This window comes from Bipolaris maydis (genome assembly GCF_028858645.1).
Source record: "Bipolaris maydis strain C4 unplaced genomic scaffold PSV08scaffold_17, whole genome shotgun sequence".
Taxonomy (NCBI): Eukaryota; Fungi; Ascomycota; class Dothideomycetes; order Pleosporales; family Pleosporaceae; genus Bipolaris; species Bipolaris maydis.
Window position 1 is genome coordinate 348826 of NW_027093873.1, and position 24044 is coordinate 372869.

The 24044-nt window shown below is 51.5% G+C and overlaps 9 protein-coding genes across 9 annotated transcripts; 4 read left to right on the plus strand and 5 right to left on the minus strand.

Annotated features, from left to right (window-relative positions):
• Positions 1–162: 162 nt before the first annotated feature.
• Positions 163–1758, minus strand: PSV08DRAFT_190645 (uncharacterized protein; the record flags this gene model as incomplete). Its single annotated transcript, XM_014222402.1, has 1 exon — positions 163–1758. One exon carries the CDS (start codon positions 1756–1758, stop codon positions 163–165), a length of 1596 nt encoding a protein of 531 aa, XP_014077877.1.
• Positions 1759–3679: 1921 nt separating this feature from the next.
• On the plus strand, positions 3680–8107 carry PSV08DRAFT_211341 (glycosyltransferase). Its single transcript, XM_014222403.2, has 5 exons — positions 3680–3801; positions 3857–4666; positions 4717–5721; positions 5769–6462; positions 6513–8107. Exons 1-5 carry the CDS (start codon positions 3725–3727, stop codon positions 7953–7955), a joined length of 4029 nt encoding a protein of 1342 aa, XP_014077878.1. The 5' UTR covers positions 3680–3724; the 3' UTR covers positions 7956–8107.
• Positions 8108–8125: 18 nt separating this feature from the next.
• PSV08DRAFT_232071 (uncharacterized protein) lies at positions 8126–10834 on the minus strand (the record flags this gene model as incomplete). The annotated part of the gene is made up of 1 exon (XM_014222404.1): positions 8126–10834. The coding sequence occupies one exon, from the start codon at positions 10832–10834 to the stop codon at positions 8126–8128; it is 2709 nt and encodes a 902-aa protein (XP_014077879.1).
• A 330-nt stretch (positions 10835–11164) lies between these two features.
• PSV08DRAFT_211347 (CTLH/CRA C-terminal to lish motif domain-containing protein) lies at positions 11165–12891 on the plus strand. Its single transcript, XM_014222405.2, has 3 exons — positions 11165–11451; positions 11511–11638; positions 11696–12891. Exons 1-3 carry the CDS (start codon positions 11331–11333, stop codon positions 12698–12700), a joined length of 1254 nt encoding a protein of 417 aa, XP_014077880.1. The 5' UTR covers positions 11165–11330; the 3' UTR covers positions 12701–12891.
• A 31-nt stretch (positions 12892–12922) lies between these two features.
• On the minus strand, positions 12923–14250 carry PSV08DRAFT_338840 (uncharacterized protein). Its single transcript, XM_014222406.2, has one exon. The coding sequence runs from the start codon at positions 14138–14140 to the stop codon at positions 12986–12988; it is 1155 nt and encodes a 384-aa protein (XP_014077881.1). The 5' UTR covers positions 14141–14250; the 3' UTR covers positions 12923–12985.
• Positions 14251–14670: 420 nt separating this feature from the next.
• Positions 14671–16920, minus strand: PSV08DRAFT_232080 (uncharacterized protein; the record flags this gene model as incomplete). Its single annotated transcript, XM_014222407.1, has 2 exons — positions 14671–16233; positions 16345–16920. 2 exons carry the CDS (start codon positions 16918–16920, stop codon positions 14671–14673), a joined length of 2139 nt encoding a protein of 712 aa, XP_014077882.1.
• A 1901-nt stretch (positions 16921–18821) lies between these two features.
• PSV08DRAFT_405703 (CoA-transferase family III domain-containing protein) lies at positions 18822–20875 on the plus strand. The gene is made up of 3 exons (XM_014222408.1): positions 18822–19216; positions 19267–20356; positions 20415–20875. Exons 1-3 carry the CDS (start codon positions 18909–18911, stop codon positions 20772–20774), a joined length of 1758 nt encoding a protein of 585 aa, XP_014077883.1. The 5' UTR covers positions 18822–18908; the 3' UTR covers positions 20775–20875.
• A 332-nt stretch (positions 20876–21207) lies between these two features.
• PSV08DRAFT_382365 (GNAT domain-containing protein) lies at positions 21208–21987 on the plus strand (the record flags this gene model as incomplete). The annotated part of the gene is made up of 1 exon (XM_066093403.1): positions 21208–21987. One exon carries the CDS (start codon positions 21208–21210, stop codon positions 21985–21987), a length of 780 nt encoding a protein of 259 aa, XP_065948005.1.
• A 212-nt stretch (positions 21988–22199) lies between these two features.
• Positions 22200–23411, minus strand: PSV08DRAFT_366380 (uncharacterized protein; the record flags this gene model as incomplete). The annotated part of the gene is made up of 2 exons (XM_014222410.1): positions 22200–22862; positions 22944–23411. 2 exons carry the CDS (start codon positions 23409–23411, stop codon positions 22200–22202), a joined length of 1131 nt encoding a protein of 376 aa, XP_014077885.1.
• Between the last annotated feature and the right edge of the window lie 633 nt (positions 23412–24044).

Below are 24044 nucleotides of genomic sequence, written 5' to 3' on the forward strand. Positions count from 1 at the left end.
CAGATGCTGTCAGTCCAATGTAAATATTAATGGAAAAAGTGAACAACTTTGCCGCACAGTTGCGACAAAGGAAAAAATTCGACTCATTACACGTCAGCATCATTACTCTCGTAATCGTTTACGTCGTCAACGCCAAAACGTAACCGAAATCTTTTGACTCACTCAAATCTGTTGCATATGAATCGTCTTTGCAATACTCGGCACGCCCTTTTCACTAACAGCAAAAAGATACCACATGCCTGGTAGCATAACGCCCTGATCATTCAAGATAGGCAATGTAACCTTATTACCATCGACCTTTGGCTCGAGCGGCACACGCCTCTGATCGGTATTGATACTATGCGTGACGCTTCCGATGCGAATCAGAGAAAAGGAAACCCCCTTGGCACTTCCCTTCATCGTGACTTCCAGCCGCCCACCCGGCGCGACCTTCGCCGAAGCAACACTCTCGATAACCGGTCTCGGCGCACCAGTAGTAAGGTACGGCGGCGTAAAGATCTGGCCGTTAGGATGGTCAACCGTATTACGACACGGTGCCGACACCCTCCCCGAGCCATCGTCCCAGCAGAGCCCACCACCGCCGGTAAAAACCGTTCCATCCGGCAACAAAATTGCAACAGAATGATAGTTTCTCGGCACGGCTTCAGGCGCCAACTCGGTGAAGGTTCGTGTTGCCGGATCGAACAATTCGGGATGGAAAACGGGCTGCAAGTCTGTGAAGCCTTCGGCTACCCCTTGACCTCCTGTCACCATTATCTTGCCATCAGGCAGCACAACCACGTTCGCAAAGACCCGCGCGTGCCGCATATCCGGCAGTCGCTGTACCTTTGCGGGGGCCCCGACCTTGTCGATTTCTATCATGTGCGCGACGCGCAGAGCGGGCGCTTGGTAGTAGTACTGCGCTCCTCCAGCCGTGAAGATCTTGCCGACGTCGTACATGACGTTGACGCCGCACATTTCGTCGTTGGCGGAATTTCGTATCCCGGCGGGCTTGACGTCCCCCTTTCCGTCGGTATAGTACCAGTTCATTGCTTTGCTGGGGCCGGCCTGGAAGACGGAGCCGTTGCGCCAGGCGAAGAGCCAGGCGTGGTTGTCTTCGCGGTAGACGCCTTCGTGGTCGGTAGTCAGCATTGGTTTGACGGCTGCGCCTGGGAGGAGTCTCCAAGAGTTTGCTTTGGCGTCGTAGAGTTCGCCGGCTTTGCCGCCGACGGGGCCGCTCCAGGAGCCGCCGATTGCGAAGACGTTGCCGGTGGACAGGATGGTGCTGGCGTGGTAGCCGCGCGCGATTTTCATGTCTGGGCCGGCGACGAATTCGTTGCTGAAGGGCTTGTAGATGCTGGTTTTTTCGGCGTTGGCGCCGCCGCTCACGATGAGGCTGCCGTCGCCGAGGGAGCTCATGCCGGGGCAGAACATGTCGTGCTTTGTTTCCGATACTTCACGTTTAGAGACGGTGCCGTTGATTAGGTTGTACTCTGCGAATTGCGTGATGCCTCGTTGGCCACCGAAGGAGTTGGGAGAGAATGCGGAGAAGACGAGCATTCGTGTGGGTGACGGGTACTCGGAGACGATGTATGCGGCTACGGGGATGATGGGGAAATCTATGACCGGACTCCATGATCCTAGGGCGTCTTTGTTATCCTGAGGTGGTGGAGTGGTTGATTTCGCAGTGCCTGAATTCACAGCGGCATTCGACTGCGCGGTTGTGGCGCATATGAAACATGATAGTAGTATTGTCGTTGTGCAAAGAGAGGAAAACATTGCGAATATGTCAAGCGGCTTCTATTTACCAAAAGATTCAGAAGGGGAAAAAAGGAAAAAAAAAGCCCAGTCAGCTCACTGCAAGGTAAAGAGACTGGGATGAACGGGGTTGAGATAAATCTGGTTTGCTCACTTCGACGCGTAACACCCTTTGCTTTATACTCCCTTGCAGAACACTATGGAAAAAAGAAAGGAAGGGGTCATAGTGTGACACTCAACAATTGCCAGCCTCCTTATTTCCACCGTCGTTGCATCAGCACTAAACCGTGCCGTTGTACGACCCACCTAGTTCCAAAAGCAAGAAAACCAGTTTTGAAAAATCAAGGAAATCATATGCGTATCTTCTTTTTGGTTTATCGATGTTAGGAGAACTTTAGCTGACTTGTTTAAAACAAAGTAACATGTCTTGTTTGTGCACAGGATTCCAGAAGGAAGCTGGGACCGTATGCCGGCGTGATACTGTTTGCATTCCCAACGGTACACATTACACTTATGGTATTTCTCGGGAATTCCTTTTCACATGCCAAGGACGTGCTAGGTAACTCTGTAGAAGATCCCCGGGTTATCATCGGAGATGTGGTGAAGTGAAATGGATGAAAATAAGGAAGACTGATCAGTAGGACAATTCCTATCAGCCTTGGGACGATCACTGACCACCACGCAACTTGGTCCAAGCGTGGCACATCAATGGTTTAAGTATTTTCGGTTGCAAGTATAGACCAAGGCAAAAATCGTAGCCATTTGAGGGATTCGTATTTGTAAAACTTGTAAGAGCGTGGAGGCACTGAGTCATAAGTTGGTATGTGACTGCCGTTCTTTGACAACAATATAGAGATAAGAGATGTTGTCATGTAGCTCGATGCTTGAGGCCGGCTAGTTGGAACTAGTAAAGAAGTAGTAAATGCTTCGTAAGTGATCAAAAATGCTGCACTAGTAGCATATAGGACTATCTTAGTTTTCCATACCAACAACTCCTAATTACAAGAAATGAAATCATGTTTGTTTATTTTTTGCTCGGTATCTTAGGCTCTTTCCCTGTTTCTGCTTATTTAACAGTGGTTTCGGTAACTGAAAATGGCTATAGGCAATTTTAAGTGACGGACCAAAAATTGGCCTTGGGCAAGAAAGGCTCGGAGAATTCAGTGGTTAGTTGCTGCTGCTGCTGTTGATACAGGCCAAATACAAGCACACTCTCGACAGATGCACGAACTTTACTATCAAGTATTGAGACAACAGTCTGTATTGGCGTAATCAAAAACATGTGATCCAGAACCACTGTAAAAATGTACCACGATTATCTCATTGACCCTTAGCTGGTGGTTTGTGCTAAGCAGCTATCTACACGTTGTAAGTCTAGCAGCACTGCGTACTATAATAGTTTCAGCGCAATATTCGAGGCTGGGATACGGATGCTACTTTACCTTAGTCTATACCTACCTAGGAATGCCGTATTTGTACGTGCATATCGTTTCTAACTAATACTGGCATATTGCCTATAGTAATTAATTATCTCGGCTAGATGCGAGCTTCTCGTGCCTGTGGACTGTAAAAGGTGTCAACAAGGAGAGTTACGACAAATACGCAGGTCTTGAATGTTTCACTAAGCGGCTATACGAGAGATACGCAGGTCCTGAGTGTGTCAATACGTAGGCTTACGAGAAATACGCAGGTTCTGAAGGCGCAGCACCCTAGGATCAAGGCGTCTGGACTAAGGCCCCGCTTATATGTGGCTGTGAGACTGGTCTTTTTCCCTGACACAAACTGACAGCCAATCACGTCCATATTTCCCCGAACCCCCGTGTCATTGCGCATGCGCCTCGCCCATGCCCGCATTACAGGCTTCTCATTCTTGTAATTCCAGGAGACTGCCGATCGCAACAGTCTCTCTTTATCTCTCCTACTCTCCTGTTGTTCTTGTTTTGTCGCTCTTTCATGGTACATCTTTCCCTAACCCTGTAGTCACACCATGTCGAGTTCAAAGGGCCCCGCCCAGGGCAATGACGTTACTACTCGCGATACAGCCCCACCATCACAGCAACAGTAGTGAGTATCGCTAGTTTCAAAAGGAACTTATAATCTATGCTGACGTTGTTGAAAGTGAACCTTTAAGCTCACAGCAAAATGCCGATAATGCACACATCAGTAACATAACGTCACCAACCGCTGAGGAGCTTCCCCCTGCATACAGCGAACTTCCAGGCCAAGTAGAAAACGAAGAGCTGGGGACGAACGCCGTTGTAGCGAATGATGGACGTGTGAATATTCGAATAGACCAAAAGAGCCACACCCTCTCGCAACTCATTCTTCCGCAAATCCAACGTCAGCTTACGCATGCGCAAGAAGATCCTGTGCCTCCTCCGCCTTACATTCCAGAATTTCTTGGCGGAGCACCAGGCCAACAACCACCACCTCCACTCAATCTCGTCATACAGGTCGTGGGGTCGCGAGGCGATGTTCAGCCCTTTGTTGCCCTTGGAAAGGTACTCAAGGAGACGTATGGTCACCGAGTACGACTAGCAACGCATCCAACGTTCAAGGACTTTGTGGCCGAAAATGGACTCGAGTTTTTCAGTATCGGCGGTGACCCGGCTGAGCTCATGGCATTTATGGTGAAGAACCCGGGTTTGATGCCAGGTTTTGATACGTTGCGAAGCGGTGACATTGGCAAGAGAAGGAGAGGCATCGCAGAGATTCTGAGTGGAACATGGAGATCCTGCATAGAGACCGGCAATGGTCTTGGTGTGGATCCCCTCCAGCAAACAGTGGAAGAGTGGATGGGCATAGAAGACCAATTGCCAGAGCAGCTTCGAAAGCCGTTTGTTGCCGACGCCATCATTGCAAACCCCCCGAGCTTCGGGCACATACATTGCGCTGAAAAGCTAGGAATCCCACTCCATATGATGTTCACGTAGGTTTGACGACAGGATCTTTGATGCGCATATACTGAGTTTAAGACAGCATGCCCTGGTCACCTACACAACAATTCCCGCATCCACTTGCGAACATCCAATCTACGAATGCGGATGCTACAATTACGAATTACATGTCATACCTCATGGTTGATGTGCTGACCTGGCAAGGTCTTGGAGACGTCATCAACAGATTTCGCAAAGACAGTCTTCGCTTGGACCCAATCAGCGGTGTCTGGGGACCAGCAGTGCTCGCAAGACTCAGAATTCCCTTTACGTACTGTTGGTCACCAGCACTGATTCCGAAACCAAGAGACTGGAATCATCATATCTCCGTTGCAGGCTTTTACTTCCTCAACCTTGCTTCCAACTACACGCCCGACCCGGATCTTGCATCGTTCCTGGACACAGGTGAGCCTCCTGTTTATATTGGATTTGGCTCAATCGTCGTGGATGACCCAAATGCCATGACCAAGATGATTTTCGACGCGGTCAAGATTACTGGAAAACGAGCACTAGTGTCCAAGGGTTGGGGTGGGCTTGGGGCTGACGATATTGGAAAGCCTGATGGTGTTTTTATGCTTGGAAACTGCCCCCATGATTGGTTATTCAAACGTGTCTCCGCTGTTGTACACCATGGCGGTGCTGGTACCACAGCAGCTGGAATTGCTACAGGAAAACCTACAGTTGTCGTACCCTTTTTCGGAGACCAGCCCTTTTGGGGGGCCATGGTAGCACGTGCTGGTGCTGGACCTGACCCTATTCCTTACAAGGACCTCACTGCAGAGAAACTCGCAGCGGCCATCCTAGAGGCGCTGAAGCCGGAAACACTCGACCGGGCGCAGGAACTTTGCGACAAGATCAAGCAAGAGAATGGAACCCAGAATGGGGCTCAATCCTTCCACCAGATGCTTAATTATGATGAACTACGATGCGCAGTCAAGCCAAACAACCCCGCTGTATGGAGAGTCAAACGCACAGAAGTCAAGTTGAGCGCTGTAGCAGCTACTGTACTGGCGCAAGAAGGTGAAATCAATTTCTCCGAGATGAAGCTGTAAGTTCTTTTTTTGATCAATTGATTTCGTTGATTGATGGTTCTAGCTTCCGTCCTCGTGAATACGTTCCGGATGAAGGTCCTTGGGACCCAATTACTGGTGCCGCGGGAGCTTTGATGGGAACGGCAACTTCAATGATGATGGGTGTTGCCGACATGCCCGTTCAGACCCTTAAACTTCTGCACATACACCCCGACGGCAGGTCTAAAAAGGGTAAACAGAAAGCAGTAGGAGGTGAATCCACTTCTCAAAGCAATGGCAGTGGCAGTGGAAGCGTGGCAGCTGAGACTGAAAATCCGAGTCGAAGTGGAAACAGGACGCCTACAGCAGCTGATGCCGCTGCCGAGCTGGCGAGGATTCAAGCTGGCAACCCGGCAGTCAGAACTCCAGGCTCACCCGGTACGCCTTCACATAGATCTGGTTTTATGTCTCAAGCATTTTCTGAATCTACTCAAGGTTCGCGTTCACGCTCTAGAGAGCGTAACGGCTCCAATGCGGGATCTCGCTCGGTCACCGCTTGTTGTAGCGGACAACGACCTGGAATAACGGAGAATATCGAATCTACTGTAGACACTGGAAAGGGGTTAGCACGCATTATCAGTGCTGGAGTCAAGTCACCCATGGACTTTTCATTGAACGTTGCCAAGGGGCTCCATAACGTACCAAAACTCTATGGAGCAGAAGTTCGCCAGGTTGACAAAGTGACTGACTTTCAAAGCGGCATGCGCACAGCTGCTAAGGTATTGAGGATACGAAATCGTTTGTTTGGGCTTTGCTGACGTCGAAACAGGAATTCGGGTATGGGTTGTACGACGGCATCACAGGTCTCGTAACCGATCCATACAAAGGCGCTAAGAAGGAAGGCGGTATCGGCTTTGTCAAAGGGGTTGGTCAGGGTATCATGAGCCTACCTTTCCGTGTGATGAGCGGTGCATGGGCAGTACCTGGTTATGCAATGAAGGGCCTTTATCAGGAAGCGGTCAAGAACAAGGGACAGAATGTGCAGAACTATATCATCGCTGCACGGATTGCACAGGGCTACGAGGAAGCTTCAACAATTTCCCAGAAGGAGCGAGATGAAATCATCACAAGATGGAAGGGCATGAAGGGCAGCATCAAGAAGAAGAGGAACGTTGGTGCTGAGCAAATGGACTCGCTACATTCGCTCGTGCAGCAAAAGAGAGACCGGAAGAATGAGCGGACGGCTAGGCTCACCTCACATGCCAATGCTGCCGGTGGTCAGCCTCTTATTCAGAGTAATCTGGCTCACCAAGATAGCCCCCTAAGCCAGTATCCTGTTCCGCCTAGAAGGCATGACGTTGAACCCGAAATCCGGTCTACAATTCCCAGCTGGCGTCAACAGGAAGCTGAGAGAACACGCGCTCTCCGGCGCCAGGGCACGCCTACTACCGGAAGCCAGACAAGCGCCCCACCTCAGCAAACACAAGCCGAACTCGAGGCGCAACTCAAGGCCGAAGAAGAAGAAGATCAGCGTGAACTAGAACGAGCCATCGCAGCCTCAGTCGCCGAAGCATCTCGCGGCAACCCTGAAGAAGACCAGTTGATCGCATCAGCCATCCGCGCCTCAATCGCCGAACTCGAGCGAGCTGATGCATGCACCAATCCCACTCAACAAGAAGAAGAGGAAGCAATCCGCCGCGCCATGGCCGCCAGCATGTCGGAAGCCGGCAAAAAGGACGTGACAGAAGAAGAGCAAAAGATGCTCGAAGAGACATTACGCCGCAGTCTTCTGGAGACAAGATTGCCCCGCAAGCACGGCAGTGACTTAGAATGGGATTCAAACTCTGAGGATACGAACCAAGACGAAGACTACCAGCGCATCATCGCAGAGTCAAAAGAGCTCGCTCATCTCCATGCTAACCTCCCAGAAGACTATGCTCATACCGCGCACCTGGCACAACTAGCAAAGCAACAAACGGGTGTCGTAGATGGCATTGATACCCCTGTAGATGGCTATAGTACCCGCTTGGGCAGCATAAGGACAGGTAAAACTGATCGTTTTTCTCACATCCCCGCCGAAGATGAAGACGAGGAAATGCAGCGCATTCTGCGCGAAAGCGAACAGGCTGAACAAGAGCGTGCGGAGAACGCAGCGAAGCAAAGAACGGAAGAAGAAGTCGTACTCGAGTACGTGCGCAAGCAGAGTTTACTCGAGGAGGAGCATCGCCGACGGATGCTGGAAGGAGGTAGAAACTCCGGGCCGCAAGCATAGTTGGTTTGTACCAGGGAATTCCGACACGTAGCCCGGAGCTTGAAGTCAGAGAAAAAAAGAAGAGGATTCTTAGGAGCGGCCATGAATGAAGACGATGTTCTTGTAATGATACCCTAATGCCAAACAATTCTATTTCTTCCTCTCCCTCTCTATATGAATATCTATACAATCTACCCAGGCGCCGACCCCAACCCAGTCAAAACCCTTAACCCCCAAGCCCACCACCCCTCTCTCTCCCCTAACACGCCATCCAACTCCTGCAGCCTCCCCTCCACAAACTCCACCTGCCTCTCAAACTCGGCCACCACATCCTCTACATCCTCAACTTTGCCCCTGAGGGCACTAATTTCATACTCAAGCTTATCCCTCACATTCTCCAGTTCGCGCAGGCTGGTGGTAAGTAAAGCACGGTTATTGGTAACCATAGCATGCGTATCCTCGCGGAGTGAATGATACGTATCGAGCCTGGGATAGTAAATTGATTCCAGCGTTCCGATATCTGCGTCTACGGATTGCGAGAGCGCGATGATCTCTGCGAGCCGGGAATTGACCCAGTCTTGATCTTTTTCCGAAACTTGAGCGAGGGTATGGTGCAGGCGTTTGAGTTGGGCGGAGTGCATGTTTTGGAGGGCAGAGCGGGCGGTGAGGGAGGTGACGGACGAGGGATCGTCTGTGGCTAGGGCTTCTTCTTCTTCTTCGTCAGGGGCACTGGTGCTGGGATTGATGGGGGGCCAGCGGAGGACGGATTCTTCGGCTGTGCTGAAGGAGAGGTGGCGGGGCCACCATTCGTTGTGGCGGGGTGGGCGGACGAGGTCGAATTGGGAGCCAGATTGGGTGCGGCGGAGGAGCGGGGGGATGGTGTTTGCTTGGGAGACGGGGAGGCAGGTGAGATCGATGCCGTGGTAGGTGGAGCCGGCGAGGGAGCTTGCTACTGTGGGAGGCTGTTCGGGCTGTTCGGGCTGCTCAGATGTGTCACTTTCGACTATTGAAGTGCGCAATGCTGAGGCGTGACGGTTGCCGACTGCTCTGTGGTTATGGAGGGAGGTGGCAGATTCACCTGGTGTTTCGGTTAAGACTTTGGCAAAGGCAGGTTCTTCGCCGGCCATGCTCTGAGGTGATATCATTGAATATGGATCGTCTGAATGGCTCTCATACTCGATGGATGTGCGAGAATCCGTGTACTGTAGCGGCACACTACCACTTTTGGTGCGATGTAGCCCATGTCGTCCGTGTTCATCTCGGGAAAGCTTGGTGGCATGGGTGCGGAGGCCAACAGCATTTTTGATGTGGTGAAAACCGCCAGACTCTAGCTTGGCCTTGATGGCAGCTCGCTTCGAAGAAGGGTCTTTGAAGTACTCCTTCTCTAGCCCCTCTGGGGTAAATGCTTCTGCCTTTTTTATTTCCGAGGAGCCCGTGTCACGCTTTGTTATGTTGTGAGGATCTGTTGTTGATTCTTGACGGACGGGTTTGGGCGCGTGTTGATCGTGCTTCTCTGGCGAGCTTGACTGTGATTCTCCACCTGGAAGTCGATCAAACATGCTGTCGCCGGATGTTGTTTTCTTAGGCTTTCCATGCCACAGCCACTTTGCATGCTCACCTCGGACTAGCTCAACGAATTGGTCAATATCCACGGTCTCAACTTCAGCGATGCCATCTTTTTGACCAGCACCAACAATTCCCATGACCATCTCGCCGCCCTTGCCTCCTAGCTCGGCAACAGTCGACTTGAATGCTCGCGGAACAGCCCAGCCTTCTTTACGCGCTGCTTTTGCAGACGACCTTCGAAGCTGCTCAAGAGTCTGCCGATCAAGACGGCGGGTTCTAGGTAAGTGATGAGACTTTTGAAAATGCGCAATGCCGCGCTTGGTAGCGTCAATATCAAAAACATCTTTTGCTACTGCAGCATTGCAGGCACTTAGTCTGTTACGAGCGCCCATCAACATGCCTAGCAGAGCAGCGACGGTTGTTGGACCAAGGATGCCATCATGAGGCTCTACAGTGTAGTACTCTGATCCAAAGTCTATCCACCAGTCATTGATTGCTTTTTCCGTCAAGTCGCAGAGTAGCCCGTCGGCATACTCTGGCTCGAGCTTTCCAAACAAAACAAGTGCTATTTGACAGAGCTTGACCAACTCAATGACGGAAGCATTAAATGGAATGCGATCACTTGTGCGATACAGCTGCTGAAACTTTGCTTGAGTAGCACCACTAGGAGGCGTGAGCTTGATACCCAGGCGACCAGAACATCCTAATCTCTTGAGGTTTTCATTAACAACAAAGGCTTCGCGGTGTTTTTTCACGTCGCCCCCAGGGATAGGGATAACAGTCAGGGAGGAGGGGAATCCGCTGAGATTGGTGATCATGAGGGTGCCATAGGGTGTTTCCTTTCTGCTGGCATAGCAGTCGGTGAGAGACTTGAAGTACAAGCGCATCTGGGGGGACCACTCATCCTCGTTACTGGGTACGCTTATGATGGTGGCCAAGACAGAGTCGTTGGGATTTCCCGTGTAGGTGGTGATGAGGTAAGTGGGGTGGGTGCGGGAGCAGGCCCATTGCTCGACCAGGTAGATCTCGTAGCCCTCGATCCTCTGGCGGCGCGCAAGGACGTGACATGTCGTGGCAGCGTCCTCTTCAAGGTAGCGAGCAGCCACCAAGTCAGTCAGGACGAAGCGCTGATGGGTCGGAGGCGAAGCAGGCGACCGGGCCGCGGCTTGTTCCGGCAGCATGTCAGCGATGGGAGACTTGAAGACTGCTGGCTGGGGACGCGACTGTGCTGAGCTTGCGTGTTGGATTGACGTCGTCTGCAGGGGCGGCATCTGCCTCCGAAGCTCTTTCTCGGTGTGCACCCGCGACGGGGGCACTGGCAGGGGGGAGTCCATTTTTTAGGGCGATTTCAGGTATGATTTGGCCGACGAACTACCAGGTGCTGCGGGTGCAAGCTCGTCATGGTAAAGGGAGGCGCAAGGTCCCGCCGATGGCCGAGGTGGAAGATAGGGCACAGGACGTGTCGGAGGGCCCTGTGAGCATGATCCTACTGGCAGTCTGTAGTTGTTTTTTTATATTGGGATATCGCAAAAGGCCCCGACATGCAGCGAGGCTTGTGTATACATGGGCTTCCTACTTCGGGGAGAGTTGATGATTAGAGCCATGGATGCGCGTGTGGAGGTCGGCCCTGTTCCCTCCCCCACACGTCATGCGGCGAGCGCGACACCATCGGCTCATGCCTCAACCACCACAACGGCCATGGACAGCACTGAAGAGTCCCTCTGGCCAGACCGACGCTCTCCACTCCGCTGCGACCACCGATTCATTGCTTCCAACGCCCATAGGCCATCTTAACCGCCATCGTTTGTCACCCCCGGCCCTACCAACACCATGGACGATCTCCGCGAGCAGGTGGAGCTGCTGGAGAAGAGCGCAAACCTCTCCGCCAGCATAGATCACGTGCAAAAGGCGATTGATATGCTCACTGCAGCTCGTGCAAAGATCGCAGCGGGTGAGTGCCCTTACGTCGCTTGTATAGCAGCACACATGTTGACTACAACACTCGACCAGATCCCACAACGGCGCCCTTGACACTCGCGAGACTCCAGGACCCCTTCAAGCAGTCTCTCGACACTGTACAGAAAGACCTCAAGCCCATATACTCGGGTCTGAATAAATACGGCAAGGCACTTGACAAGGTATGCTTATCCTTCGCACTGGCCGTCACTTTCTCCATTGCTGACAGCGCCGCTCAGAAATTCAAAGACAAGCCCCTCCCCTCTGCCGAAAATGACGCCCTATCGTCACATCCCTCGCTCATCAATCGTGCCATTGCCATGCACCTCCTCCGCGAGGGTCAATTCGACGTAGCCTCGACCTTTGTACAAGAAGCTACCCGCCAGCCGCCACGCCCAGAGCCTACGCCCAACACGCCAAACCCCCACATACGTGAGTCGTGGGAAAGAGATCTGGCAGAAGGTACCTTCAATTCAGAAGAACTGCAGCAGAAGTTTGCAGAAATGTACCATATACTACACGAGCTGCGCGTTCAAAAGAATCTACAGCCAGCCATACAATGGGCCCGCCAACGCAGCGCCGAACTCGAGGGCCGGGGCAGTAATCTCGAATTCGAGCTCTGTCGCCTCCAATACATCTGTCTCTTCGACAGCCATAACCAACACAGCGACGCCATGGATACAGAAATCCCCAAAGGTCCCCTCGACGCCTGGGCCTACGCACACCGCGAGTTCCCCCCATTCCACAAACGCTACGCCCGGGAAATCCAGCAACTCCTCGGCGCAACGGCCTTCTGGCCAAACATTCAAGACTCGCCCTACCGCCGCCTCTTCTACAACGACTCCGCCTGGGAAGAAGTCGCCCACTCCTTCAACCGCGAATTCTGCTCTCTCCTCGGCCTCAGCGCCGACTCGCCCCTTTTCATCGCCGCTACCGCCGGCGCCATCGCCCTCCCTTATCTCCTCAAAATGCAGTCCATCATGAAGGAGAAACGCACAGAGTGGACGACTCAGGACGAATTACCTGTCGAGATTCCGCTGCCAAGCCAGTACCATTTCCATAGCATTTTCGTATGTCCGGTTTCAAAGGAACAGTCGACAGATACGAATCCGCCCATGATGATGCCGTGTGGCCATGTTATTGCGCAGGAGTCGCTGGATAAACTCAGTAAGGGATCTAGATTCAAGTGTCCGTATTGCCCGAATGAGAGTCATCCTAGGGAAGCGAGGAAGGTCGTACTATAGAATGGGCATGGCGACAAGTATCCCACAATTCCTTCGTGAGGGATGGGATAGTTGGCGTTTTGGTGTCTTCGGGTTGGATAGGGTTGTTTTATGGCTTTGATGGATTTCGACCGTCGCTGCTCGACCATGTCAAGCGTATGAATACCACTTATCTTTGTTCGTCACGGATGAATTTGATTCGTTTTACGGGTGACGAAACGGAGTGCAAAGAACACTGGTTTTACAAAAAAAAGACATGAGATTAAGTAACTAGGACAGCAGGTCTGCTTTCGCGTCCAAACACCCTCACACAGGCCTGTACAGCCACTGACCCGGGTGGAAGAAAACATCAAACTCCACTCCGCCAAACACTCCAATCGCAGCAAACAAATCACACTCTCCCCTTAGTCCCACATTTCCTCCCTCACTCCGAACATCCAACTCCTCATTGCCATCCCACTCACCCTCCTTGACCCCATTCCTCGTAAAGAAAACCTTAATATCCAACATCTTCCCCTCCTGCCCGCCCTGATACGCGGGCGGATTCTTCGGCACCTCAAACGTCATGCCGATCCCCACCGTATCCCCCGGTTTGAACGCAGTGGTAAAATCATTCCCGCCCCACGCATCATTCACGTACTTTCTGCCATCATCGCCATGGACACCCAAGCTGGCGCGTTCCCAGCCTGGGAGCCGGAAGGTGGGGTACGGAGGGGCGACGAACCCGATTGCGATGCCAGCGTCTGCTTCAGAGAGGGAAGATGAGGCACCGTGACCTATGGATGTAACTTTGAGCTCAAAGTAGAGGGTTCTCGGGTGGTGCGTGATCAGGGGGGAGTCAGTGAGAGCGCTGTAGAGGGGGAGGTTAGACAGGATGCTGGAGTCGCGGCAAGAGGGGTAGGTGCGGATGCGCCAGTGTCCTGCGGTCTGTTGGGGGAACAAGTCGCCGGCTAAGGAGGGGGGTTTGAGAAGGGCGAGCTGCGCATTTTGGATTGCAGTGTGGGTGCTTGGGTGGAGGGTTTGCGGGGGCCATAGGGGGTGCGCTTTTGTCCAGGCAAGGGCTCGGTCGCCTTCTTCGGCTGTGGCGTTTGCCGTGGGGGAACTGTCGTAGCCCATTGAGGGGGGAGGGGGGAGAAGCGCGGTGTCGGGTATCACAGTCCAGTCGTGGTATGGGGGTGGATCCCAGCTTGGAGGTGGTTGCTGGGGGTATGAAGGAGGTGGACCCGGTGGGGGTGCGTAGCCTGAGGATTGATGACTTGGTGGAGGTCCTGGAGGTGCTGTGTATTCGGGTTTTGACGAAGAGGCCTGGTTTGGCGGGGGACCAGGAGGAGGCTGGTATTTCTCTGTTGATGGCTGTTGAGAATGTTGATAGTAAGGATTGTTTGATTGTAGATTGTGCTGATCTGTTCCGTAAGATGGCTTTTCGTCGCCTTTCAACTTGTCTTTGAGTTTCTTGAACATGGTATAGACAAAGTTGGCGTGGTATTTGGGAAGTCTAAGACCGCCGCCGTGGTATTAGTCGCGGCCCTTTCTTTATTAAGAATGCTAGGAATGCCAGGCCTAACTCAGTGTCTCAAATGTGAATGACTTGTAAAAGAAAACAGCATTCAAACAAGGCGACCTGGTGATGATAAAGGGAAGTTGATTGGTGGTGGCTGTGCAAGTGGCAGTCGTGGTTACCTGGATGGTCTTACCGAATACGTCATCGTGGCTTGGCGGTGCCTTTCCTTCCTACTCAGGTCTTGGTGTTACAAATCATACAGCCTTTACTATGCCAGAACTTGACTTGCAAAAGCACGCTTTGCCATATCTGCCCACCCGATGATCTCACTGGCACATAACAACTCAATTCCTCAACCAGTCATACGCCGCCGTCACACACGCATCCAGTCTACTGAGATCTTGTAACTAAAGTTTGCAACATTACTGAACCTGGACTAGAGTACTACTACAAGCAAAGAGCCGTCTGATGTGTCATTCCATAGCCATCCTCACCGAATCGTCACTGCCTTTTCACCCTTCTCATTCTCAATATACTCGTCAATACACACCCCGATAATCTTATACCGGTCCATGACGTGGTCGCGACTTATCAGCAAATTCCCCGAACCGCCCGTCCAAATGTACCCGTAATCGCGCATCTGGGCCATGATACCATGCGCAAACTCTTCTCTGACAAGGGCCCGTCCCGTAGGCCATGGTATCTTTGGAATCACGGGCTTGCTAGACTTCAGATTCTTACAAGAGGCTGCATGCGACCTGTAGGCCTCTACACTTCCCCCGAAACCTAGCACATCAAACGTGTTCCCTACAGCACCGATCTGCACCAGTCCACGGCCATCTCGAAGGATAATACGGTCGTCAAGATCACGAGCCGCCCGTGTATCGCCTAGAGAGCTTCCTTCGATAGCTCTAAGTGCCTCAAAAATCATTGCAAATGGAGCAGTGACTGTACAACCGCAATTCACCCGCACTTCGCAGGAGATCTTCTCTGTGTTCTCATTCCATAGCCGAGATTCAAAACTGGTAAAGTCGACCATGCGGTAGTTCATCGACATATTATGGCTTCGAAAAAACTGCGGTGATGGATCTTCCCAAGCGGTACCGCTGACGCATCGATCTTCCCACTCTGTGGGTTTCGCACATGGATCTGTCGTCCTCCAATTTGGCCGTAGATTACGAAGCAATCTTTGTCTGTACTCAACAAAGTTGCTGCTCGGATCCATGAGGCTTGCCAGTATGGTCGCACATTGAACTAGCACCTTGCCAGTCTCATCCTTGACCACATTCCTAGGTTGGTCATAGGTTGGTATAAGCTCTTTAGAAAACATGCCCTTCTTCATCTTCTTTCCACAATTACAGCCTTTGAAGACGAAGCTGAAGCCCGCGGTTTCGGTGTTCGGAACCAGACGAATTTTCATGTACTTCTTCGGACTTCCTTTGACCCCGGTTACTGCGGCAGATTTTGCCTGGCCTTTGGTTTTCACCCTTCCTAGACTAACGACTCCAGCGAAGCAATCTGTTGTTGGTTTGCTGCTGTAGTTTTCGACCACAGGAATCCAATCCCACTCTCCCCGCTCGCGGCTGCTTATTGCTAGTTTGGTCCACGCCCGCTCCGTTTTGATGGATAGTTGCTTGAAGAAGTTGAATGACATCTTCTCCATATCTTTTCCAGAAAGCTGTTCCTTGATCTCTTCACTGGTAAACAATCCACTGAAAATACCCAGAAGGCCTCGGAATATATCCTCCTCTGCCCCGCAACTTCGCGGAGTCAAGGAAACCGCTGAGAAGATATTTGCAACACCTTTTGTGTTGTCATGCCACCAGTGTGGCCCTCCATTAATGATGTCAGTCCTCGCGCTCTCAATGCCTCGGACTTGCTGACGGAGACTACGCAGCGCCCACTCATCTTCTTCAATGACTCTTAGAACCGCGTCAATGGATGCATTGTTGACCCATCTGGACTCCTGGATCCACTCTTGCAGCTTGAGTGACTTATCCAGCGAATCCAGGGCAAGACCCATCCAAGTTTCGAGTTCACCAATGCGCGATATCTCGTGGCGATCTATTGCCCACATGACAACATTTTTGCCAAGAATCATCTCCTGGAACGTCCATACCCGCGTAAAGTAGAAATTGTCGAACAGCGACTGAACGTGATTGACACACGTGGCATAACAGTTTAGCACACCCATATCGATTGCAGCTGTCCTGACCGTTGTCTTTGGTATTTCAAATGCCCAGTTCGCATCCGCCCACTCTTGGAGTCGCGTTCTCTGATCCGGCATGAGACCCGGCGCACCTGCCGCGAGCGCTGACCCTTTCATATGCGACCGAACGTGATCGAGAAACTTGAGGTCATCCACAATCTGCTGTGGATTCCACACAACGGGCATATCAAGAAGGATATGACATCTTTCCGCGCTCTTGTAATACTCGAACATCCGGGACAGCTCAACAGCCTTATCTGCATCCGAAGTCTGCTTGATGCATACGCAGTCTGCCCACAGGTATTGAATGTTTTCCGTTATCATCAGCCTTTTGATGTCCTCCATTTTGTTTTCTGCTATCTTTAGTACCCAATCCACGCCTGGTATACCGCAGTCCCATTCTTCTTTCGCTGGTGCACCCCAGGTATACGATACGATGTCGAAGCTTTCAATGTACGCATCGCTGGAATTAACGACGGAAAACTGCCCATTGATCTGGCAAAGCAGCCTTGTGGGAAGACACGAAGCCATATTGAAGAAATTTGATGCTCATACAATTGCTGCTTCGGCGTCGCAAACAAATTACTGGTCGAAGGAGCATGAGGATCCAGTCGTTGCTGGACCCAAGGGAAGGATGAGGTTTCATAAACATTGCTGCCTTCCAGCCTCGTCGCCGAACTGCGGTAGACGCGGCGCTTCTACATGGCTTGGTATCATGGTGGTCGTTTGGAAGTAGGGGCATGATTCGCGCGGCATGGCGACGGGCCGTGCGGGGCTGCATTGTGATGGAGCAAGGCTGGAAAGATGGCAACCCTCTTCTTTGACGATACAGGGCTAAGCGAGCTGAAGGTTGAAGATGGTATCAATGCGGCTGACAAACCTCACGACTAGTAGGATGCCACTGTTAGATGACTGGATGAATCTATCGGTTAGAAAAGATATAGCTTTGTATCACCGACGCCGCCATGAATGTTGTGAGTATGTATGGCTGCGCCAGATCGCAGGACGTGTGAATCGCGGGCACCGATTCAAATTATGCAGAGGTTGACTATTCGGGTTGTGAGTTCCCACCCCTTGCCAGCTCCCGCGTGACTTGAATCCCTACCAGGAACGCAGATTTGGGGGCGGAAACGGCTTGCGGCGTCATCGGGGCAACTAGTATATCAGGCGACGATCAATATCCGTTTATAAGGATATCGTGGACATGAGGCCGAAACATGCAGTGTACAGGCGCTTAGGGGCGTGATTGGAGTTATCTGCAGTGCCAAGGTACACAGGCGCTTACGGTTGGCAGGTGGGTTTTGGGACCGAGTAGAAGGCTGGCATGTGTAAGTTTGCTGCGGTTGTAATATGGGGTGCCTGCGGCCTTTTTCACCGGTATCAGATATGTTCTTCCACTGGATTACAGCCTTGGGCATGGTAGGAAGCCAATTTTAGGCCACAGCCTCCACATTGGTGCTCGCGAATGCTGTCAGCATTCCACAGATGAAAGGCTGATATGTTGAAAGTCGATTGCCTGTGTGCTTTTTGGCCTTCTCCTCTAACTCGCATGAACTACACGTGCCGCCGTTGATGGTAGCCTTGAGCCTTTGAGTGAAATACCAATCAATGGTCCACACCATGATGTCCTAAGCTGTTTCTTCCGAGGTAACCAAGCATATGCTACGACATAAAATGTCCACACAGACCGTTCACTATAGTATTGTTGTCAGAACAACTGGTGAAGCTTGTTAGATAGCCTCTGGGTCGATGTGCCTACCTTGACCTGTATCCTACTGCAACTTTGTGACAATCTTGGTTCCAACATTAACTCCCAAATAAATTCTCATCAAAGACTACGCATATCTGAACATGCACAGCCATCTCTTCTCCAGTATAGCAACTTTTCTCGTGCTTGAGGTCGATTGAACGTTCTTATGCAAGGGTCAACACAGTACATAAGATATGGTATGGTGCCCCACATCGGCTGGTCGAGGCACCCGTAGGAAAAGGTAACCCGTCACAGGCCTTAATTGCCGGATCGGGCACCCGAGATACGGGTGGATACTTCGATCATTAGAGACTATCCAGTAGATGGAGCCTCTCGATTAATCGGCAAAACTGGAGACTCTTGGACAAGCACCAAGAATACTTAGTCTTGTGCAGCATGAACGACTGCACCACCAAGGTTGTTATCAATGTTCAAATCATCACGTGGTGAAATTGAGCTGGGCGCATTAATTTTTATGTCGAACAAGTTTTCATGGGTTCTAGGATCGCTATCAAACGTGTACCTTAATGCTTACCCTGCAGTATCGTCCTACCAACTATCTCGGAGGGTACACCGTCTGGTAGGTGGGGGCTTTCCGTTTTGCCGACGGGCAGTACTCAAAGCGCGGAAAACCAACATGCAACATTCATCTACAAATGATCATTATTTGGATATTTATACCAAAACACTGAACCGTCATCCTTCCCCTCTCTCTTCCTTGCTACCACCGCCACTGTTCCCTCCCAACCCATTCTAACACAACAACGCAATGGCGACAAACGGGCATGCCAATGGCGTCACCAACGGCACTTCATCCACTTATTCGATTCCGCGCGAAGCACGAAGTCTACTCGATAACGGTATCTTGAAAAATCCCCTCATTGCTCCCAACCTCCCACAAGAAATTGAAGAATGCGCAAAGACAATCAAATTTAAAGGCAACGATGCGCCTAGTTTAGCCATCAACTGGCGCTTTGCCGAAAGCATGTCTGCCTTGAAAGGCCTGGAAGCCGCCATGGTAAACGTCCTGCTGAAAAGAAAATACAATCTCGAGCCTCAGGAAGTCGAGATAGACACGTGAGTCTTGTGCGAGCCATCCAGCTGGACCACCGCTGAACCCCCTAAAGTGACCACGCCCAACTCTTCTTCATGTCCGGCTTCCTCGCCGCCATCGACCCAGACGGCGAGAACATAAACTTCATCAGCAAACCCCTATCAAAAAGCAACAGCGCATATGACAAGTACTTCAAAGACTGCGACAAATACGACATGCTGAGGAATGCATACCGTACTTCAGCCACAAACATCTATCGCTGCAAGGACGGCCGCTACTTCCATACTCACGGCTCCATGAACCCAGATCATACACAAGATTATCTTGGTCTACAGCACGACATGGACCTCGCAGCTCTCGACGCACCCTGGGCCCCGTACGTCGAAAAAGTAGCACAGATAGACTCGCACGAGATGCAACGCCTTGCATCCGACATATCCAAGCAAGCAGGCACCATATGCTGGACCACCGAAGAATTCAAAAATAGCGAACACGGCAAAGCAAACGCTCATGTCGGCCTGTTTGAAATCCACAAGGTGGAAAACGCAAAGCAGCCACCCTGCTGGTGGCCGGATAGCCCGGAAACCAGCCCGAAGCGCCCGCTGGCCGGGCTCAAGGTCGTCGACTTGACGCGGATCATTGCTGCACCGGTTCTTACGAGTGGGCTGGCTGAGCTTGGTGCATCCGTCATGCGTGTTACAGCTGAGCATCTAGCGGACATCTCGACGTTGCACGTTAGTCTGAACTGGGGAAAATGGAATTCGCACCTCGATTTCCGGCGCGAAGAAGACCGCGAGAAGTTGCGTGCGCTGGTGCGCGAAGCAGATGTAGTGGTTCAGGGATATCGGCCCGGTGTCCTGGATAAGTACGGGTTCTCAGTTGAGGGGTTGCTCGAGTTGACGAAGGAGCGCGAGAGAGGATTGATTGTTGTGCGGGAGAATTGCTATGGGTGGTATGGACCCTGGGCGCATCGGAGCGGGTGGCAGCAGATTTCTGATGCGTGCTGTGGTGTTTCGATGGAGTTTGGGCGCGCGATGGGAAATGACGAGCCTGTTACGCCGATTTTTCCCAATAGCGATTTTTGCACTGGTGTTGCGGGTGTGATTGCTGTGCTGAATGCGCTGTTGAAGCGAGGTGCTGAGGGTGGGTCGTATCAGGTTGATGTAAGTTTTCTTTTTTTCCCTCGTTCTCAATGGTGTGCTCTGAGGTTGACGTTTCCAGGTCGCGTTGAATTACTATTCCCAATGGCTTGTCAACAGCGTTGGGACGTACCCGAAAGATATCTGGGAGGATGTCTGGACCCGCAATGGACGCCAGGTTTTCCGGCATTATCATAACATTCAGTATACGCTGATACATTATATGAAGATGATCCAGGCCAATTCCAGCACTATACTCTTCAACCCAGACTTTTTTGAAGTACGGTATTCGGGCGCTATTGGAAAGGATATTAAGGTTGTCAAACCTATTGCTCAGTGGAAGCAGGGCAAGGTGAAGTTGGGGTTCAATGTGGGGACAAGAGGAAATGGAGTGGATCAACCGAGGTGGCCAAAGGACTTGATGACTGAGGTTGTAGCATAGTGAGTCATCAACCTAGGAGGGATAGGTGTGATTACGAATTGTTTGTATTTTCTTTATGAACACTTTCTTCTAAGACAAATGATGAATTTCAAAGAAATAAAGCAAAAACTTGACAAGATGTGTTAGAGAAGTCTTGGAGAAGACTCAATGAGACACAATGCTGCCGTCTCGTTTATACTCATCTCGCATCGACAACCACGACCTAATTTCAACCCGATGACAAAACATACTCCTCAACCTAGCCTTCCACATCTCCATAACGATGGCTACAAGGAGAAAAAAAACATTTCAATGTTCCAAATCTTGACTCACACCCTCATACAAATAACTCCTTTAGCTCTTACATTACCACATCCAAAACAATCCCTTATACACCATCACAATAATCTCCCACCACTTTTCTTCAAACCCTCCTAAATCTCCCAAACCAACCATGCTCCCCTCCAAAATCTCCACAGAGCGTCTCACCCTCCTCCGCCTTACAAACACGCGCCCATCCCACCCGCACGTTCAGCTCTTCCACGAAAACTGGTCCAACCCCACCGCAACCGCCTGGTCCCTCCGCGGCGCCACAAAATCGCTAGACGAAAGCCGGGAGTGGATGATCGAATCCCTCGACCGATTCGACAACTACTTCTACGCCGTATTCGCGCGTACACCGCACCATGGCGGCAATGGCGAGAAGATCTGGACGATGCGGGACGTCCTGGTCGAAGCCACAGAAACAGAAAGAAAAAGTAACAACGGAGAGGAAGACGAAAAGGAAGAATTGGGAGTTCACATCGGAAGCGTAAGCCTGCGCCTTCAACACTCGGGTCCCACACTCCCTCCTCCTCCTCCTCCTCCTCCTCCTCGCCGCCACACTGTCTCCCCCAGTCCCGAAGAGCATGAAGAAAGTGGAGAACAAGACGTCAATCTTCGCGCACTGGGGTACGCCATGTTTCCTACAGCGTGGGGAAGGGGCTACGGCACTGAAGCGAATCGCGGCCTACTCAATGCCTATTGCGCAGCCATAAGGCAGCAGCGCGGGGGAAAAGGGACGAGTTACGTGGAAGCGGCGGTAGATGACGAGAACGCAGGGAGTCTAGCTCTGATACGAAAATTAGGCTTCGAATGCGTAGGGTGGAAGGAGAGTGAAAAGGTATGGTTGAATGGAGGGTGGAGGGAGGGATATTGGGTGTATGGGCTCCACATCTATCCATTTCCAACATAATCTAAAAGCAACCCCCCCCCCCCCCAAAAAAAAAAAAGACGTTACAAAAGGGTTTGACAAGAAAAAAAAGGGGATATGGATATGGAAATGGAAATATATATATATATATATTCACAACTTTGAAAAATAAAAATAAAAAAAACTCTTTCCTCCCAAACAACACACACAAAGAAGGAGGCGGGGGGGGGGGGGGAGGGAAAAAAGGAATCCATCTATTCAAGCACCCTACTCTCGCCATTGCGCACCTCCCTAAACCTGACATCGTGAACCTCAGCCTCGGCCCCAACCTCCCTCAACGCATCCTCGACGGTCCAGACCTTCCTGCGCAGAAACCAACTAACCAAGCCGCCGCCTTTCTTAACCTCATCATGGGTGGCAACCCAATACTTTGCCTTGACCAGCCTCTGGGCCCTGACGCCGTTTTTGGCACCAAGATTCAACTGCTGGGCCGCCGAGATGGAGACGTCGTGCAGACCGTGCAGAAAAGCGAGGGTATGCAGCGCGGGCTCGGCGGTGGCAATGGGTTCGAGGGCGGTGTGGGGGATGCCGTGCGGGGTGTAGATGACGCATTCGGCGGCTTCGCTGGTCGAAGGGGAGGTGGTGGAGAAGTCTTGCTCGGCGCCGTCGCCGTTGATGCTGAGGGTGGAGAGGCGCTTGCGTGGGGTGGAGCTGGAGAGGAAGGGGTGCGTGGAGAAGGTTATGAGGAGTGCCGAGTGGTAGAAGAGGGCGTCGTTGGGCTCCGTGAGGCGTGAGATGGAGAGCCAGGAGGGGAGAGGTGGGAGGCTGTAGTCGTGCCAGTCGGCGTTGGAGGGGAAGGTTGGGGTCGTGACTACGGTGCGGAAGTGGGACCATGAGGAGATGAGTTTGGCGGCTTGCTAAATGTCAAGGGAGGTGGGTTGTTAGCTTTTTTCTTCTTCTTCTTTGGATACGGCGTATAGAGAGAAAAAAGTACGTACCTCTGTTGCGAAGACGGGGACGTCGCCGTGGACTTCGAGAAGTGTTTCTTTGTGGCAGTGATCAGTGAATTCATGGCTGATGGCTACGCAGTCCACATAACTCTCCTCATCTTCTATGGCCTCTACTTTTCGTTTCCTGCTCTTGCCTGGTCTGAAGCCTCCGGCTAGAATCTCGACTTGTCGCGCTAGTTCCTCCACTTCGGAAATGCTCTTTACCGCGCTCTCCGTCGCGTGCCATTGCTGGCTAAACCACTTTGCGACATCGCTTTGTCCGCCCACGAACCACGGGTCGATCAGTATGTTGTAGTATATGCGGGCGCCGTGTTTGACTGCGTTTGCGGGACGGGGTATTTGAAGGAGCCAGGAGGTATCGGCATTGAGGTGGTGGAGGATTGGGCGGCGCGTTGCGAGAGCGCGAACAACGGCGTCGCGGATCTCCAAGTGTAGTTGGGACGAGGGCTCGTCCATGATGTGGGGGTGTCTTCTCTTCTTTCCTAGTAGTATTTGCGCGCAAATAATTTCAATGCGCCGGCGTTTGCACACATCCAAGGCGGCATCGCGCGTAGACAAGGCTGTTAGAGATAGAGGTTGGAGGCTGGGGGGAAACGCTGTCATCCACGCGAGTGGTCCATGACGCGCGCACGGGTAGAGAGACGTCGACACAACCACAAATGAGAAGCCAGAAGAACAACATCTTAGGTTACAGCTTTGAGGTGGCTGTCTTTACTTTCATCTTTCAGGTAAACATGACTAAAGTTTGGTCTTCGATTTACCAGCCATACTGCGATAACAAGTGCATGGTACAAACGCTTCATGTCTGAAATCAACCGAGGACGTTGATAAAGTTCAAGAACAGATGGAATGTCTAAATTTGACACAACAAGAGTGAAACGTACGCTCAAACCAAAAAACAATCCAGGATGCCTGTACATGGATTCAGAAAAAGGATGAACTTGATATATTACATAAGACAAATAAGTCAATGGGGGCCCTCATCACTGCTATTTCGCATTAAACACTCCTCTCATCCGTAATTCAACTAAACTAAGGGGTAAGGGGGCCAACAAAAACGCCGTGTCATGCAATGCTTGATTCCGATGG

What these genes read in the sequence shown, in the direction of transcription:
- PSV08DRAFT_211341 (XM_014222403.2), top strand. Translation starts at nt 3,725, where the DNA reads ATGTCGAGTTCAAAGGGCCCCGCCCAGGGCAATGACGTTACTACTCGC. An exon ending in CCACTCCATATGATGTTCAC is followed by an intron (nt 4,667 to 4,716) that starts GTAGGTTTGACG and finishes AGTTTAAGACAG; the next exon opens with CATGCCCTGGTCACCTACAC. An exon ending in GCATGCGCACAGCTGCTAAG is followed by an intron (nt 6,463 to 6,512) that starts GTATTGAGGATA and finishes ACGTCGAAACAG; the next exon opens with GAATTCGGGTATGGGTTGTA.
- PSV08DRAFT_211347 (XM_014222405.2), top strand. Translation starts at nt 11,331, where the DNA reads ATGGACGATCTCCGCGAGCAGGTGGAGCTGCTGGAGAAGAGCGCAAAC. An exon ending in TCGTGCAAAGATCGCAGCGG is followed by an intron (nt 11,452 to 11,510) that starts GTGAGTGCCCTT and finishes ACACTCGACCAG; the next exon opens with ATCCCACAACGGCGCCCTTG. An exon ending in ACGGCAAGGCACTTGACAAG is followed by an intron (nt 11,639 to 11,695) that starts GTATGCTTATCC and finishes AGCGCCGCTCAG; the next exon opens with AAATTCAAAGACAAGCCCCT.
- PSV08DRAFT_338840 (XM_014222406.2), bottom strand. Translation starts at nt 14,140, where the DNA reads ATGTTCAAGAAACTCAAAGACAAGTTGAAAGGCGACGAAAAGCCATCT.
- PSV08DRAFT_405703 (XM_014222408.1), top strand. Translation starts at nt 18,909, where the DNA reads ATGGCGACAAACGGGCATGCCAATGGCGTCACCAACGGCACTTCATCC. An exon ending in CAGGAAGTCGAGATAGACAC is followed by an intron (nt 19,217 to 19,266) that starts GTGAGTCTTGTG and finishes AACCCCCTAAAG; the next exon opens with TGACCACGCCCAACTCTTCT. An exon ending in GTGGGTCGTATCAGGTTGAT is followed by an intron (nt 20,357 to 20,414) that starts GTAAGTTTTCTT and finishes TGACGTTTCCAG; the next exon opens with GTCGCGTTGAATTACTATTC.